The 19022-nt window shown below is 37.7% G+C and overlaps 1 protein-coding gene across 6 annotated transcripts in view; it reads left to right on the top strand.

Annotated features, from left to right (window-relative positions):
* The window catches only part of LOC139754717 (uncharacterized), a 59710-nt gene that overhangs the window by 21652 nt on the left and 19036 nt on the right, over positions 1 to 19022 (top strand). For 5 of the 6 annotated variants that reach the window (XM_071672329.1, XM_071672298.1, XM_071672308.1 and 2 more), the window contains 6 exons: positions 370 to 555; positions 2487 to 2886; positions 3369 to 3520; positions 5027 to 5151; positions 14209 to 14360; positions 15576 to 16348. In XM_071672329.1, the coding sequence (XP_071528430.1) occupies positions 370 to 555; positions 2487 to 2886; positions 3369 to 3520; positions 5027 to 5151; positions 14209 to 14360; positions 15576 to 16348 (1788 nt within the window). The remainder of the gene's footprint in view (positions 1 to 369; positions 556 to 2486; positions 2887 to 3368; positions 3521 to 5026; positions 5152 to 14208; positions 14361 to 15575; positions 16349 to 19022) is intronic. The other variant, XM_071672340.1, reaches the window with a different exon arrangement.

Below are 19022 nucleotides of genomic sequence, written 5' to 3'. Positions count from 1 at the left end.
TCAGATTCTTGCTTATGATCATTCTGTTTATACATTTAGTCATCATTATGCAAGATACTGAAAATGCCATATGAATTTATGATGGAAATTCATATTTCATTTTGCATTATAAGGCAAAATAAATCTTGAATTTTCCTATTATAAACTTTGTGGTGGCAGTGTATGCTATTCATTTTTCTTGCTTGAGGCATAAGACTGTACAGTGATTGAACACAAGTGACGAGATATGAACGCTCTGAAAAAAAATTGAAATGTGTATTACCTGCTTCTGCATATCTTTGACTATTTGTATATTTCTCATGTTCCCTGTGATGGAGAGGTTAGTTTTGCCTGTGTTTGCTGTGTGGTTGAGCTATACTAACCCTGCAGAATGATGAGGCTCGCAGAAAGTTAACTGATAAAGGAGCCTCTCTTGTGTCAAGCTTGAAGCTAAGGGTGTCACGCCTAGAAGCTACTCTGAAGGATAAGGAAGCTGAGCTGGGAAAGCTTCAAGCATCCTGTAAGGCTACATCTCTGAATGAATTGAAGATTGAAGCTGAAACTTATTATCAGGAGGTGAGAGAAATGTGAATATTGAATTTGTGTTGAATTATCATTTTGAATATTGTGATAGTTATGGCTGACTGTATGTCACCATCTGAATTTGGTAGAGCTGTACCATTCTTGATGACCATTCTAAAAGGTAAAACCCATACCAGAGGAGTAGTGTACTGATCCCCAAGTTAATGTAGTTTTGTTTGATTCTATCAGTGGAAAGGATATTAAACATGGTGGTTTGCATAAGGTTGGTTACATTCATTACACTGCCTCAGGTTAGTAAACAATATATTTTTGTACTTAGGAATAGAGATACAGAAAAAAGAGAATGCAGCATTAATGGATTGTTGCAGGAAAGCTTAGGTGTGCATAGATTTTTGCTAGTTGGAAGAATTATAGGTGCACTGAAAGCTCCAGTGAATGAGAAGAATTTAAGTGGAGAGTGCACAAAAAGCTTAGATGATGGAATACTTATCCCACCCTTGATATAGGGATGTTAAACCTTAATTTCCATAGATCAAGAGCATTAGATATGAATAACCTGTGTAGTATATTTTAGAATGAGGAACACAGATGTAGTAAAAAGTTGTGTGAGGAGAATAGAAGACATGAAGATCCTGTTAGTAATGCAGTTGGATGAAATAATTTTTAGATGTTATTCCCATGAAGAACATAGGTAGATAACTTAGCTAGGAAGATCCATAGTTGTAGTTGAAGGTATAAGGAGAATTGAATTTCAGAAGAGATTGATATTGTGAGAGAATTTATTAAAGCTAGAGGTATTTCAGATGAAAAGCCAGAGGAACAATTTTTTATCAGGTACAGTGGAATGATTTTCAGTTTGAATTTGATGTGATTGGACACTAGTTTGAAAAAGTGATTCAGTTTGATGGGAAAGAATATAAAAAGTAGTTATATTAGCTTTAAGTCCATATTTCAGTTTAAGACAGTGGAGATGCACTTAGGATGTGTATGATTGAAGTGAAAATTGTTTATACTTTAGATCCATCCTATTCCTTAAAAATGAAATTAGAGAGGGAGGAGGATAAAGAGGATTAGTTTCTTTGTTGTGAATTACTCGTTTTAAGATTTTTAAGAGTTCAGAAGTATTTCTGTGTTATGTGTTTTTGAGTTGTCGTATAGGTTAAGGTGAGGAAGACCAAACTGTTAGATTAATGCCTAATCAGATGATGTTAATTGGAGGACATAGTTAATTTTTTTTCAGTACAGTAAATCAAGCTGAACCATATATACCCTTTTGCTTTTCTTTACTACTTAAATGTAACCTATTTTTACCTTCAAACACACTTAACCATACTAGCTACTCTCTTTAATCACCAATTGTTGTATTACAGATACTTTCAATCACAGAATGTCGTAACTTGAGTGAACATGCTATGAGAGTAGCTCAGCTGTATTGTAAACAGAACAAATATTAGATAGAATAATGTGATATTGTTGCATCTTCCAGATAGTCAAGATATTAGGATAAATTGATTATTTTTATTGATTATACTTGATTGCCGTTTCCCTGCATCAGCAGGTGGTGTTATGAAACAGAAGAACGACCCATCCACTCATATACACATATATGTATACATAAACACCCATACACGGGCATATACTTACATATACATGTATACATATGTATACATACACAGACATACACATATATACACATGTACATATACTTGCTTTCAATCCATTCCCAGCACCACCCCACCCTGCAGGAAAAAGCATTGCTGCCTCCTGCTTCAGCAAGGTAGTGTCAGGAAAACAGACAAAAAAGGCCACATTCATTCACACTCAGTCTCTAGCTGTCATGCATAAATTGATATGCAAGCTTTTTTGAGATATTGTGTATGTTAAGATTGTTTTTGCTGAAAGTTTCCTCTTTGATTGATTATAATGGATTCTGCATGGATGAAATTGATATTTTTCCATTGCAGGTTGTGAGATTGAGAAATCAGTTGAATATAGTCCAGCAGCAACAACAACAGCAGCAAGAGCAGTATCAGCAACACCAGGAATCTCCACACCAGTCCTTGCCACAGAACCAGCCTTCACAGCAGCACCTACAACTGCCATCCAATCAACAAAATTCAAAGCCTGTGAACTCTACTCAGGGGTCCAGCATGCCTGGTGGACGTGACAGTAGGGATGGAATGCATGGGCGACGAGATGGTGGAGATGGTCAAGAAGCCCCAGCAACAAGCCTCCGACATGCACTCACACAGCTGGAGGAAGAAAATGCTAGACTTGGACAACAGTTGTCATCAGTAGCTGCTGAAAAAGACAAGCTTTCAGCAGATTTGGAAAGGGTACTTGGTGTTTCTGAAGAGGTTAAAAGTAAGTTGAAATTAGAGAATTATGTAGTATTATATTGATGATCAAATTGTACTTAAGCAAAGATGTTTAGGATGAGTGAAACTGAATTTTTAAGGATAGTGTAGATCAAATAGTTTTTTGTCTTGCAGCAGCTCTTAAAACTTTTCAAATAGATAATTCTGTCATACTGCTTGTCGCAACATAGTAAGCCCAAAGGGTCTGTAGAAGCACAAAGTGCATCTCAGGAGGCTTTATGTATGCACCCTTTCCCATAGAAGTTTGATGAAGTATTGTGGTGAATATGGTGCCTTCAGGAGTACTTTGAAAGATGCTGTAAAATCTTATTAATTCTGTCAAATGCCTGATTAATTCTATCTTACAATAAATGCCTAAGAAATTGAAATATTTATGTACTTTTTAGGATAGCTTAAAGTTATGGACTTCATGAAAATGGTTCAGTTACTTGATAGTTAATATTATCAATCCATCTTTACTGATAACAGGTAACTATGAGGGATTGAGTAAGACAGAACTGATCAGGGAGCTTGAACGAAGGCATGAAGAAGTAAGCCGCTGGGAGACACAACATAGCCATCTGACAGAAGCCTTAGCGCGAAGAAATGACCTTGATGAAGAAAGTTCTGTTCTTCTCCAGGTTTGTTGTACCAGTCTGTGTATATCCAGTGAGCTTTATGTTCCCCTCAAAAACTTTTTAAAGGTCATATTTTAGATCATGCAGTTCTGTTGAAGTTGTGGAACCTTAATATAGTAGGTCTTGATGATTCCAGCTCAGATCCATTCTTTATAGACAGCTGTTAGGCATTTAAACTCCTTATTCCTCATTTTGTACTTTATGTACATGTAAAGTAGTGGTAGCATATGATAACTGAATGTGAGATCTGTAGGATGAATTATGATTTAGATAAACTCAGATTTTGTAGGTGATTATAATAGGCTTTTAGACTTAAAGGACCCAGATAAGGTGCCTTAGGTTACAGAAGCCTTGAACTGTAGGTTAGATTGATTGGAGAGATGGGTGTTTGCAGTCTATCAATAACTGAACTGATATTTATCTTCCCATTTGATTTGCACGTGTCATGTGAATTTTGTTCCAGAAAATTAAGTTTTAATTGGAAATGATTTCTGCACTCTGGTTTTGTTTGAAAAGACAATTGTTTATACACTGCCCACATTGGTAAGTTATTTTATTCAGCCATTCTTTTGTCAGGTTTTTTTTCTGACATATGATTGGCTCTAGGCCATAAGTTTATTTGTATCCTCTCATTAACCTTGAATGGTATGTATCTTACAGAATTGTGCATACAATTTGGGAAAAGACGGTCCTCAAATTTATGTTTCTTATTATGAAATGAAGGAAATACATGTAAAAGTGAAGGATATGTGCAAACAAGTGAGCAAGTGAGCAGCATTACCTTACATGGTTGTGGTATAAAGCTGAAATTAAAATGTATGGTTCTTGTGGAGGCTGTCAGTGGTGGGATGGAGGAGCATTGAGGCATTGCAGGATGATGCGGGCAAGGAATAGAGTGAATTGGAACGATGTGGTATACCGGGGTCGATGTGCTGTCAATGGATTGAACCAGGGCATGTGACATGTCTGGGGTAAACCATGGAAAGTCTGTGGGGCCTGGATGTGGAAAGGGAGCTGTGGTTTCAGTGCATTATTACATGACAGCTAGAGACTGAGTGTGAATGAATGGGGCCTTTGTTGTCTTTTCCTAGTGCTACCTCGCACACATGAGGGGGGAGGGGGTTGTTATTCCATGTGTGGCGAGGTGGCGATGGGAATAGATAAAGGCAGACAGTATGAATTATGTTCATGTGTATATATGTATATGTCTGTGTGTGTATATATATATTTACATTGAGATGTATAGGTATGTATATTTGCGTGTGTGGACGTGTATGTATATACATGTGTATATGGGTGGGTTGGGCCATTCTTTCGTCTGTTTCCTTGCGCTACCTCACTAACGCGGGAGACAGCGACAAAGCAAAATGATAATAAACAAGTTTTTGTTCAATAGAGTATTTCCTCATAATCACTATTCATCCTCATTATCTGTTATTGTTATTCTTATTTGAAATTTATTGAAAGTGTGACATTTAAAGATCCATTGATATTTAATGGTGTTGACAGGCTCGTGTGGCAGAGCTACAAGGAAGAGAAGCAGAATGGGAGAGGGAACGTTCCAGTCTGAGGGAGCTTATCAACACCCTTAAGGATGATCGCATGTTTTATATGGAAACAGCTCATAAAAAAGAGTTAGTCATAACAGATCTCAACAGTTTATTGTAGTATTTTTTCATTCTCATATCATTTGTTTGATTATGATGTTTTTCATACTAAATTTTTCTCTTGGTGAAAATAAGCAACAAACCTGTAATAACTGTATATTATCATTTGTTTTAGTGAGCAATTTATGCTGTTATGTGCCATTTGCCTGGCTGTCACATTTTCTTCTAGTTTTCAAGAGATTTACAACATGTACCTAGTTTTGAAGATGTCCTGAGAGAGACCAACCAATGAAGAAAGAAAGCCTACAAAACCATCACTTTAGATGTTAAGTTAGAAGTCTGGCAAAAAACTCAGTACACTGGAAATTTTTAGGAAAAGCTTCCTCTTTGGTGTCTATGTCCAAGCAGAACAAGAATTGTATGCAGGAAAGTTTAGTATGCGTTACATCAGAATTATTGTAATCTGGTGTTAGCATAAAAAGTCTAAGACTGACATACTTAAACCTATTCCAGAAAGGGGAAAACAATACAGATGCAGAAACTACCAATCAATAGCACTAACATTACACTTAATAATTTTTGAGAGTCTTGATGTTTATATATGCTGTCTTTAGGGAATCCAGCAATTTACTTAATCCCAGGCATTATGGCATAATGACAGGAAAATCATACTAACCAGCTGTTCATTTACAGAGGTAAAGTTGTAAAGGTACTGGGAAACGTGCAGAACTCTGATGAAACATACAAAGACATTGCAAAAGCTTTTGACAGATGTGACCGTGATGACACAACTAAAGTGAAAAACAGTGTAAACATTCTGGGCCCATAATCATTTGCCCCACAATCTCTATTAGGAGTACTATTGACTATCAAGAACTCACTTGACAGTATTCTGCAAATTGTATCTGTTCATTTGAGATTTTAGTGGATTTGCAAGGCTGCAGAACAGTGCCTCAAGCATCTTGACTGTGACAATGCAGCTTATTCCTAGACTGAGTTTTGGGTTAACAAAAGGTGTCAGTCCTGCATCAGAAATTACTAGCTGAAGTTAAGTCACTTGGTATGAATGGTGTACTTCAGCGATTGAAAAGATCAAAGAGTAGTGGTTCTGTTTCTGATATTTATCACCGACATTGATGATGGACTGTGCTGTAAGGTATCAAATTTCACAGATGTTGCTAAGCTGGGAATGAAGCTACAATAAATAGGACATCTTCAGTTTTAAGCTGACATAAACAAACTGAGGGACTGGGCTCTAGGGTGGCAAATGAATTTTGACATCAGTAGTTGTAAAATTTTCTATATAGGCAGTAAAAACAAGAAGATAAGCTGTGGCATGAATTATGTTGACCTTCAAAGTGTACAGGAGGAAAAAGATGTATGTGTAATAATATCAACTTACCTAAAATCAAGTAAGCTGTGTGCAGATGCAGCAAAAAAGTGACCAGCCTGTGCTTTATAGGTAGGGCATGGGGAGCCTGAAAAACTAAACGTAACTCTTTACGGTTCACTGCTGCGTCCTCACCATAAATATTGTGTCTAATTTTGGTTACCCTCCTTGAGAAAAGATGTAGAATGGAGAGAGCATGGCAGTGAGCTGCCTAGATAACTCCTATTTAGAGAAATGAATCCTCTGAGAGCTGTCTGGATCTTAATTTTTGCAGCTTTGAAAAGAGAAAGTTAAGAGTTGATTTGATACAGATATAATGATCAAAGGCTTTGACAGTCTTGATTTAAGTGGGTGTTTAATTCTAGATCAGCCTGACTTTCACCTGTAGTAATGGATACAAATTAATGGGCAAACATTTTGTTTCAACTTAGGCCAAGTACATTTTCTTTTTATTTAACTTTATTTACATAATTGATGTTATTTGCATCTCCATAAAGTTTCCTGATATTTCTCCTCTTTTTTGATCTCTTCTAACACAACAGCATTGCAAAGACTTGTGGTTTATTGCTGTTTGTATATGTTGGTATACTATTGTATCCCAAACACATCTTCCCACTATCGAAAGCATTTCTAATTTCAGGGGCTATATGAATGTTAACAGTCATTTATTGTGCATTTACTTCTGTAGCTCTTCCTTTCCTTTACTTTCCTGTTCTGACAGTACTATAGCTGTCACACTCATAGACAGAGTAACTCTCTCTGGTTCCTGTTTCAACTCTAACTCCACCTTGGATGACTCTAACATTCCTTCTTCCCATGATGCTCTTCTTTCTAATCCTATGCCCCTCCCTGTAATCTCTTTTCGGACAGTCCGAAAAGTGCTTCTCTCTCTGGACACAAGCAAGGCTTTTGGTACTGATGGCATCCATCCCTGTGTGCTGAAAAAGTGTCTCTGAACTTGCCTGTGCTTGCTTGTCTGTCCTGTTTCTGTTTAAAGACCAAAAGTTTTCCTTCTCCTTTGAAGCATGCATTGTTACATCCCATCCCTAAGAAGGGTGACTATTCAGACCCCTCTAACTATGGTCCCATTGCCTTGACATCTATCATTCCCTCCTCAAACTCCCATATCCTAAGACACCTTGAAACTCATGGTCTACTTTCTGATCACCAGTATGGATTCCGTAAGGTGAGATTGACTGATGATATTCTTTCTTATCTTACTAATATCTGGTCATTATCTCTGAAAGATTTTGGGAAGACTTGAGTAGTTGCCCTTGACATATCCAAAGCTTTTGACAGGGTGTGGTATTTGGGTCTCATCTCTAAGCTCCCCTATTTTGGCTTTCCTCCCATTGTTCCTTCATATCTAGCCTCCTCTCTGGCTGATCTATTTCTGCAATGTTGATGGATCAGCCTCTCTATCAACAGTGGTGTCCCTCAAAGTCCTGTACCCGACAATTTTTCTCCATTTTTTAATGATTTCCCCTCCCACACAAATAATCAAAAGCACTCATATAGTGACGACTCACTGTTGCATTCATGCACATCCTTCAATGTTGCTTCTTCTTCTCTCACTTGATCTGCATCTTCCCTTGACACAGCTTTTTCCATAAACTCAGACTTAGACTGGAAATTTAGTAAAGTTTAATGCCTCCAAAGACCCAGTTTCTACCCATCTCTCTATCGAAAACTCCTCAAAACTCTCATCTCTCTTTGATGGTTTTGTAAGTCCACCTTTTGACTCAAGAACATACTTGGAATTACTGTAACATCTACTCTTTCTTGGAAACCCCACATTACAGGAATAGCTAAGTCTGCCTCTAAGAAACTGGGTTTCCTGTTTGTATGTTGAAACGTGTTTTCTTCTTAAGTTGCTCTGTTTGTACAAGGGATTGATTTGTCCTTATATGGAGTACTGCTGTCACATCTGGGTTTTTACTTGAGAGTTGAGTCGAAAGCTTTCCTACTTATAAACTGTCCAAAGCTTACTTCCAAACTTGACCTTCTTGCCCTATGCTGCAATGTTGGTTCACTTTCCCTCTTCTATAGGTATTACTTTGGTTTTTGCTCTTAAAATCTGGCTGCTTGTCTGCCCCCACCACTAGCTAGACCATGCTGTACTTGGCAAGTTGGTGCATTACATGAATACAGTGTGGCCATTGACAACTCAAGAGTGGGCTATTTTAATTACTACTTTCCCTACATGTCAAAGCTTTGGAACCATATCTTTTCATTTCTTTCCCAATAACTATGACCTGGTGCATTTTAAAAAACAGGTTTTTTTTTCACTTCCTCCAAAATTCATGATTACTTTTCCCTTGTCTTTTCCCCTGCCATGATTCTATATATATTTCAATTAAGGCCTATCCTTGATGTGGACTTTTGTTTGTGACTGGAGTCTTCAACCTAAAAATTTAATTGTTTCATAAATGTCTAGAAGAAGCATTTTGATTTTTCATCCTCTTAAAGAAATGAACTTGATCAGTAAAGAGAATAAGGAAGCTAATATAATGTGAAGTATAGGACAGAGAATAGGATTAAAAGTAAAAATAGAGCTGATGCAAAAAAAGTCATTGGAATAGGCAACAGAATTGTGTAGAATTGTTTTAGAGTTCAAGTATTTGTTGCAGGCTAAGTGGAGCTGCTTTGTCAATTTAGATTGAGAAAGAAATTCGTCATTAAGGAAGAGGAGAAAAGAACACATGTTCTTTCTTGGTAAATTCTTTACAAATTTTGGGAGTTTTTCCAAGGGCATCAAAGGTCACCTATTCTATTATTTCCATATATGTGCACACCCAGTTATATTCTATAATTAGAATTCAATCATGTGCTTCGGACATCTATTTAGATACATAGAATGATATTTAAGCTGGTTCTTGAAGTTCAGTTGTTTGATCTTTTAGAATGTAGCCCCTAGTAGAACAATGTTAAGAGTGTGTTGTTGACTTGTTTGAAGATAACAATCCTCTTATCAACATTTGAGTATACTATATATGTAGAAATTGCTTATTATATTACTTTGTGTCTGGTTACTCGGGTAAGTCATTAGTTGTTATCCATATTCTTGATGAGTATTACATTAATATTACTATTTGTGGATCCATGTTGTGGATGTAGGGAAGCGATGGCAGTGCAGACATCGTATGCGTCATCTCTCCACCATCATCTTCTAAGTCTTGTCAGGTCATGCATTTTGCAGTCATTGCAGTTTTTTTCTTAGCTTTTTTGCTTCTGTGAAAACCACTGGCTCAGTCATCCATGATATCTTTAGTCAAAAAAAGTTAGTCTTATTTAACATATGGAAGGTTCCATATTCATGACTCTTTGATATCAGCTGTGTGATCTTGCTGAAAATGCAGATTTGACAAATAGTCATAATTAAATGAAATTCCATGTAATATTCTGTTTACCAGAGCTTGGAGTTTTAGATATGTTCATTACTCTTGCTGTAACAGGCATATATTTCCTGCAAGTAATAAGTATCTGAGACTAAAGTTATCGAAAAAATCTTCCTTATGCATACCTCCATTCACTATGAAGTTTGCATAACTTCCTCAAATATTTTACTGTGTTATCACATAGTTTTATGATATAGTATATCATCTGTTTAAACTATGAATTCAGTATAATGTAAGGTGAATAATATTTCAGTTAAGTAGATCCTGGATGACAGAAGAGTTGATGAGAAACTTAAATACGTATTGTACCGGCAATGTGGATTTTGACGCATGGCTAGTGTTTTTGCAGTCATTATGTTTACACTGCCTGCTTTGGCACTTGAATATACAGCTCCAGGTGTGAATTTCTTAATTCTTACTGGACCTGAATACTTCTCCTTGTCTGCCTCACATATAGAATAGGAGATGAAAAACACCAGTCATGAATTTGTTAGTTGTTTATAACTTTTTTTGCAGTTGCCTTGCATAAAATAGGAACTAGACAATTGATATGCATATCTTTACTCATTACTGCACTTTACCTTCCATAAACCGGCTCCTTATCAGATGATGTATTTGCACTTTCATTAGATCTTACTAAAAATAAAACTGCCCAAATCTGGTGAAGTTACATGGACTTTCCCACATGAACTTATGCACATTTTGCATTTAACAGATCTATTATTATGTTGATATATGATAGTATTGTGAAAATAAGCTTTCAGCTCCTTTATGTATGTTAGGAAATGATACATTAGATATAGATAAACACAGGTAGAAGATCTTCAAACTGGAATTCATTGGTACCCAGCGGTGACAGAATTTTTTTGTTATTTTTTCTCTCTGGCTGGGTTTTTTAATTTTTACAAATATTTGTAAATATTATGTGTAAAGGCCTACTATATAAAACATAGAAATACGTACATGTATTGTCCTTACCATGAATTCTTCCTTGTCTCTGCTTTGAACAAGCAAATAGTAAACTAAGGTAGAGTTTGGCAGTTATGCAAAGGTAAAGTCATAGGGGTTGGACACTTGCTGGATGCCATTTTAAGGACAGCATAAGGGCAAAAATCTTGGAAATTACTGAAAAAAAAGGATTAAGCAGTGAATTTAGACTATGAAAACTCGTGTACCATATTGGTGGAATTTTAAGTGCATTGGCAATAAGATTTTGGATGTGTTTAGACCATGGATGTTCAAATTGGAAATCTCCTACCTGTTTACAACAAATAAACTAAATAGAGCTAGCCCTTATTTCCTGAATTACTGCAGTTCTTCAGCAGTAAGGGTAGAGCATACAGATGTTAGCTTTTGTGACATTAGATTTTAAAGATATACAAATGCAAGCTTTTGCTGCAAGAAATGTAATGATTTATTAATTTTATAATGATGATTATTTTATTTCATAATAGTTTGCTTTTACTCTTTAGCAAGGTAGCTTTAGAAATAATAATGATAATTTTTTTCATGCTTATTAGCCATTTCATGCATGAGTAAGGTAGAGTTAGGAACAGATGAAAGCCTTAGAGGAAAATTCCTCACTTGGCTCCTTACTCTGTTCCTTCTTTTGAAAAATATTACAGGAGGGGGGGAAATCCAGCCCCCTACTCCTGCCCTTTTTAGTTTCCATCTGTGATAAGGTAGTTCTTTTTCTATCCTGTTTCTAGGGATGTTGATAATGGATTAATCATAATGATAATGGTAACTGATATTAATGATAAAGATATTTTTTTCATACATGCTCACCATTTCCCACATGAGCAAGGTGGCATCAAGAACGGATGACAGAACCTTAGAGGGAAAAATTCTCAGTTGGCTCCTTGCTCTGTACTTTCATCTGAAAATTAATGCAAGAAGGGATGATTTCCAGCCACCAGTCCCCACCCTTCTCAGTCACCCTCTATGACGTGCAGGAAATACATGGACAGTGTTCTTTCTCCCCTCTACCCAGAGATGAAGAAATATGATGATAATTCTTTCTTTCATGTTTGTTCACTGTTCTGTGCAATAGGGAGTAGTACCAGGAACAGATGAAAAGTGGCCTCATTCACTCATATGGACTTTCTAGAGCCTCCTGTTCACAACCAGGCCCCACAGTCCTCTCATGGTTTCCCCTGACCATAACATGTGCCTGGTTCATCCCATTGATAGCATATCGTCCCCTGTATACCTCATCGCTCTATCCCATGCTTGCTTCATACCTTCCTAAATGTTAGTAAGTTCCCTTATTTCTGATGCAGTCTTTGTTTCATTACATTATACTTTCTCTGGCAGATATATGTTTCGTAAAGAGAAGTGATCAAACTGGTGATGTTTAGAAAAAGAAAAATTATAGTCCTGAATAGGCCTTCTTTTTGCTGTGGTCCATCTTCATCACTTTACTTCTCTTTTTATTAAGATTCATAAATCATGTGACTGATGGAATGCATAGCTTGTTTAAGATTCTATGTAAGTTGCTCAAGTCCTCAGCCCTCTTTAATACATGATGTAATTCAACACCCTCCACGAACATATCATAGTTTGAAGCAGTTTCTTATGGCAGGTCATTAACATTAGATTAGCATCTCCAAGACCAACATTGGTGGTTATACTATCCCAGTTTGAAAATGTACCACTTATAAATGTACCTTGCAGTTTTCTGTGAGGTAATGTTCAGTGCACTGAAAAAGTCCCATTCCAATGAATGCTTAGAAATCCACTTATTTTTACCAACTTAGTTTGTGGAACACTGTTAGATGCCTTCATTTATTTCAGGAATGCACAAACATTCCATCCATCCAGCTGTATTTTCCTTGTGAATGATAATGTATCCTAAATCTAAAAGATCTGTAGCACTTGACCAATATCCTCTCGAGCCATGATGCTCTGTACTTGAATAGTCACTTTTTTGTAAGCACCATCCAGTTTGACTCATGATTATCTGTTCCATTGTTTTACAGATCATGCTCATCAAAGTCCTTTTTCAGTGGGTAATTGTAATAACTAGTTAATTGTTTGTACTGTACAAAGAGGAAGTTTTGACCCTATCTCTTGAATGTTCACCCCTATCATAATCCTTCTTAAATCTGTGAATGCTGTTTGCATTGACAGTGTCCTTAGTCATTTTTTCATTCATTCACCTCTCTCATAGTATGAAAGTACTTGTTTACATCTTTTTTAAGCAGTTTCATGTTTGATTTTGTGTGTATGTGAAATTAAATTCATATCTATGATTAAACATTTTTCAGTATGAAGAGGGAGTTCTTCTACACATGTTGGGCTCCATCTCTCGAATTTTATGTTTGATTACCCAAGTTTTTTCAACTTTGAAAGTCAGTATTAAGTTTCATTAGTCTGTTCATCCACTATGGTTACCATTAAGGTACTGCTTTACCCCCTTTTTCAGTCAAGTTTCATGCTTACTTTTATATGATGTATGTTTGTGCATTTGTGCATGCTTGTGTGCTTATATGCGTGTGTTAGGAGGAAGAGATTTGGTCTTTAGTGCAGTATAAGAATATGAGAACATGGGAAGGATATCATTATGTTTAGAATATCACTTTGGTATTCATCACAGTATGTCATGTTTTTGTGTTCCATTAGCATCAAAGGTGTTATCAGATTCCTTCTGCATCCATTTACATCGCAAGTGAAAAGTCACCTTTGATAAGGATTTATGATTTTCTGTGATTGAAAAGGAGTGCAGTTATGTTGAGGATCCTGTCATTCCAAAGGAATGTATCATTTCCCAACTATTGGATGCTGTGCAGCCTTGAAGCTGCAGAGCCCCATGAAAAAGGTGTCCTTGGGTTTATTCTTAATGATATTTATGATGATAATTATGATATTAGCATCAAACTAAGGCAGGGAGTAATGAAGAAGTTCACTTAAAAGTGAATCACTGCTTGCTACTTTAACACTTCAACCAAAATTTTGCTTCATGAAATGGCAATAACACTTCAACCAAAATTTTGCTTCATGAAATGGCACTATGAGGATTTATGTACATATTCATCCCTCAGACCCTAGAATGGCTCCTTTCCTATGTGCATTTGGAAGAACTGATAAGTGTTTGGACATTGTGAGGGTAGATGTGAACATGGTTTTTCTACATTGGAAAATGCAAAGTAGGTGTAATGGTGATTGCTTATGGTTTTCATGTTTAGCAACTTGGAATGTTGTAGTTAATTGTATTTATCTATTTACCATCTTTGTAATTTCTGATTACTGATGGGAGGACAAAATCTGAATATATATTTTTCATTTCAAATGTAGTTCTGAGTTGGACAGTCTGCGTTCTGAGATCCAAGGACTGCAACAGGAAGTAATTTCCCTCCATAATGTACAGCGGAGACGGAAGGAGCGACCTGCTGGCACTGTGTCTCCACGACCTGCTCGAGGCTCTACTAAGCCATCATTATTGAATGGTTAGTTAAGTAATAAAAGATAAATGTGAAAGGCAAAATTGGTGTGTGTGTGTGTTGATAATGTTAATTGAATCATTCAGCATTGTATTTGTTTATTCGGATAACTGGTTTCAGAATACTGGATACAGTATGTACTTTTTCATGAAACTGTTGAGTTACACAATGTAAGGTTTCTAGTGCAGCACTCTGTCAACATGTTTTCTATTTTGTCTGTACTGTACAGACTTCCACTTTTGTATCTTGTTTGTCAACATATGCCTCTACTGTCTTTCCACCACACGGTCCTCTTGTAGGCCTACAGTTTATTGTCTTATTTTTTACATTTTTTCCGTATGATTGTACCATTTCAGCACTGTGTCTGCATCAGTATTCCTTATCCTTCTTGAATTCTTGTCTTTGTCATTATAAAAGATCCTTATTATGCTTTCGTTTACTTCAATGTCGATATCTTATATCATTAGGAGTACAAGTACTGAGGTTAATATTGTACCTGTGCAACCCCAAATAGACCATCTTCCTCCACAGCTATAGTTCCATTTGCTTTTCTCTCCTCCCCCGAAGTTAGCAACTCTTTTATCCATCTTCTTACCTTACTCATAATGTTTTGTTTCTTTACTTTCTGTCGGAAAATCTTTGTCTTTTGCTTTTGCAGAGTCAAGAGAAACAGTGCCCATTTTTTTTCTTGCTTATAACTTTCATACATGTCATTGTAATGAGCTAATGATTGGGTTTTCATACTCTTTCTAAATACAGATCCATGTTGGCCTTTGTTTATGTGTTTTTTGGTATTAACTTGGATCCTCCTTTCTGTAATGGTGATACATATGCCTATTTTGATTTCTCCTATGTATTTTTTTGTTCTTACCAAGTTTAGTTCAGACCATTCTGCTGTTCAGCCATTCTACCACATTTGGCCTTTCTTGATTTCAATTTGCTTGGCATCATTGTTGATTCTGATATCCTTTGATTTTCTTCCAAAATCATTAGTCTCTATGACAGGAAAGTCAATGCCCATAAAGTCCTAGGCATTGCTCATAAATCTTTCCCTCTGAAACATTTCAACAAATCAGTGACATGATTTTTCCTGTTTTAACTGATACTCTTGATAACATTGTGTTGAACACCAGTAGTTTAAGTAAAGTATGTGCATCCCTTTTACTTGCATTTACAGTGATCATATGTATTTATGATACTAATACATCAACATTGCTTTAGCCTCTGGTTCTGGGTCAAGTAGTGAGACAAATCCTCCTTCACGACGCATCCGGCCATCAAGTGCCCGTCCTCCAGCCCCAGGCACTCGTCCTCAGCGAGCTTCAAAGTCATCTAGTGAACCGCGTGAGATGCCTACCCCTAATAAGACGCGGAGAACCCCTATTCAGAATAGCCCCAAGAAGCCACCAGTAACCAAGTCATCACCAAAGACTTCCTCATCTGTGTCTTCAACACCTAAAGGCCCAACTGGCAGCATGCAAAATTCAAAAAGCACTACCAGACCAAGCAGTGGCAGCAGAAGACCAACAGTTTCATCATCAACTTCCTCCCCAAAAGCTAGTCCATATGGATCTCCGAAGCACAGTTCTGTTGGCCGAGCACCATCCACTTCAGCTTCACCCAAATCCCAGACACCAACATCCTCTCCACAAAAATTAACAAATTCAATGTCTCCACAGCGTAAGCCTACTGGGGTATCTCCTCAGCACAGAGTGACTGGTTCAGCATCTCCTCAGCACAGATCTGTGTATCCATCATCTCCTACCAAAGCTTCCACATCGCGGTCTTCCTCAAGAACCTCCACTCCATCATTATCTTCAGTAAAGTCTTCACCATATAAAGCTAATTCACCAAAAAAGTCCCCATCAAAGGTTCCTCAGCCCAAAGTTGGTGTCAGTCCCAGCAAGAGTGGAAAGAAACAAGAGGAGAATGCCAGCCCAGCCAGAACACTTAAGTCACCCCACAAACAGCAGACCATCCAAGAAGCTTCAGCTGTGAGTAGACTAATATAGGAGTAATGTTATGTGGGGTTGTAAATTTTACTTTTAGTGCTAACACCTTTGTAAAGTATAGCATTTGATTAGAAGTATCACTGAAATTTAGTTAGAATAAAAAAATGTTCTTGAAAGCAGATGAATAATTTAAGGAGAATAAAAGGAAAAATAAAATAAATGGCGAGCTGTGGTTTCGTTGCAATACACATAACAGCTTGTGTATGGATATGAGTGGATGTGGCCTCTCTTGTCTGTTTCTTTGTGCTACCTTGCTGTTGCAGTGGATGGCAATGCTGTTTGCTATTGGGCTGGGTGGCATCAGGAATAAATGAAGGCAAGCAAATATGAATATGTGCATGTGTATATAAGTATATGGCTGTGTATGTATATGTGTATATGAGTGGAGGGGATATCTTCGTCTGTTTCTGTACATTTATATATATATAAATCTCGGAAAGCAAAAATGGGTATGTTTGAAGGAATAGTGGTTCCAACAATGATGTATGGTTGCGAGGCGTGGGCTATGGATAGAGTTGTGCGCAGGAGGATGGATGTGCTAGAAATGAGATGTTTGAGGACAATGTGTGGTGTGAGGTGGTTTGATCGAGTAAGTAACGTAAGGGTAAGAGAGATGTGTGGAAATAAAAAGAGCGTGGTTGAGAGAGCAGAAGAGGGTGTTTTGAAATGGTTTGGGCACATGGAGAGAATGAGTGAGGAAAGATTGACCAAGAGGATATATGTGTCGGAGGTGGAGGGAACGAGGAGAAGTGGGAGACCATATATATATATACATATATATTTTTTTTTTTTTTTTTTTGCCGCTGTCTCCCGCGTTTGCGAGGTAGCGCAAGGAAACAGACGAAAGAAATGGCCCAACCCACCCCCATACACATGTATATACATACATCCACACACGCAAATATACATACCTACACAGCTTTCCATGGTTTACCCCAGACGCTTCACATGCCCCGATTCAATCCACTGACAGCACGTCAACCCCGGTATACCACATCACTCCAATTCACTCTATTCCTTGCCCTCCTTTCACCCTCCTGCATGTTCAGGCCCCGATCACACAAAATCTTTTTCACTCCATCTTTCCACCTCCAATTTGGTCTCCCTCTTCTCCTCGTTCCCTCCACCTCCGACACACATATCCTCTTGGTCATTCTTTCCTCACTCATTCTCTCCATGTGCCCAAACCATTTCAAAACACCCTCTTCTGCTCTCTCAACCACGCTCTTTTTATTTCCACACATCTCTCTTACCCTTATGTTACTTACTTGATCAAACCACCTCACACCACACATTGTCCTCAAAAATCTCATTTCCAGCACATCCATCCTCCTGCGCACAACTCTATCCATAGCCCATGCCTCGCAACCATACAACATTGTTGGAACCACTATTCCTTCAAACATACCCATTTTTGCTTTCCGAGATAATGTTCTCGACTTCCACACATTCTTCAAGGCTCCCAGAATTTTCGCCCCCTCCCCCACCCTATGATCCACTTCCGCTTCCATGGTTCCATCCGCTGCCAGATCCACTCCCAGATATCTAAAACACTTCACTTCCTCCAGTTTTTCTCCATTCAAACTCACCTCCCAATTGACTTGACCCTCAACCCTACTGTACCTAATAACCTTGCTCTTATTCACATTTACTCTTAACTTTCTTCTTTCACACACTTTACCAAACTCAGTCACCAGCTTCTGCAGTTTCTCACATGAATCAGCCACCAGCGCTGTGTCATCAGCGAACAACAACTGACTCACTTCCCAAGCTCTCTCATCCCCAACAGACTTCATACTTGCCCCTCTTTCCAAAACTCTTGCATTCACCTCCCTAACAACACCATCCATAAACAAATTAAACAACCATGGAGACATCACACACCCCTGCCGCAAACCTACATTCACTGAGAACCAATCACTTTCCTCTCTTCCTACACGTACACATGCCTTACATCCTCGATAAAAACTTTTCACTGCTTCTAACAACTTTCCTCCCACACCATATATTCTTAATACCTTCCACAGAGCATCTCTATCAACTCTATCATATGCCTTCTCCAGATCCATAAATGCTACATACAAATCCATTTGCTTTTCTAAGTATTTCTCACATACATTCTTCAAAGCAAACACCTGATCCACACATCCTCTACCACTTCTGAAACCACACTGCTCTTCCCCAATCTGATGCTCTGTACATGCCTTCACCCTCTCAATCAATACCCTCCCATATAATTTACCAGGAATACTCAACAAACTTATACCTCTGTAATTTGAGCACTCACTCTTATCCCCTTTGCCTTTGTACAATGGCACTATGCACGCATTCCGCCAATCCTCAGGCACCTCACCATGAGTCATACATACATTAAATAACCTTACCAACCAGTCAACAATACAGTCACCCCCTTTTTTAATAAATTCCACTGCAATACCATCCAAACCTGCTGCCTTGCCGGCTTTCATCTTCCGCAAAGCTTTCACTACCTCTTCTCTGTTTACCAAATCATTTTCCCTAACCCTCTCATTTTGCACACCACCTCGACCAAAACACCCTATATCTGCCACTCTATCATCAAACACATTCAACAAACCTTCGAAATACTCACTCCATCTCCTTCTCACATCACCACTACTTGTTATCACCTCCCCAT

The sequence above is a fragment of the Panulirus ornatus genome, chromosome 2, assembly GCF_036320965.1.
Source record: "Panulirus ornatus isolate Po-2019 chromosome 2, ASM3632096v1, whole genome shotgun sequence".
NCBI lineage: Eukaryota > Metazoa > Arthropoda > Malacostraca > Decapoda > Palinuridae > Panulirus > Panulirus ornatus.
The sequence above is the reverse complement of the archived record's forward strand: the minus strand, read 5'-3'. Positions and strand labels throughout refer to the sequence as shown.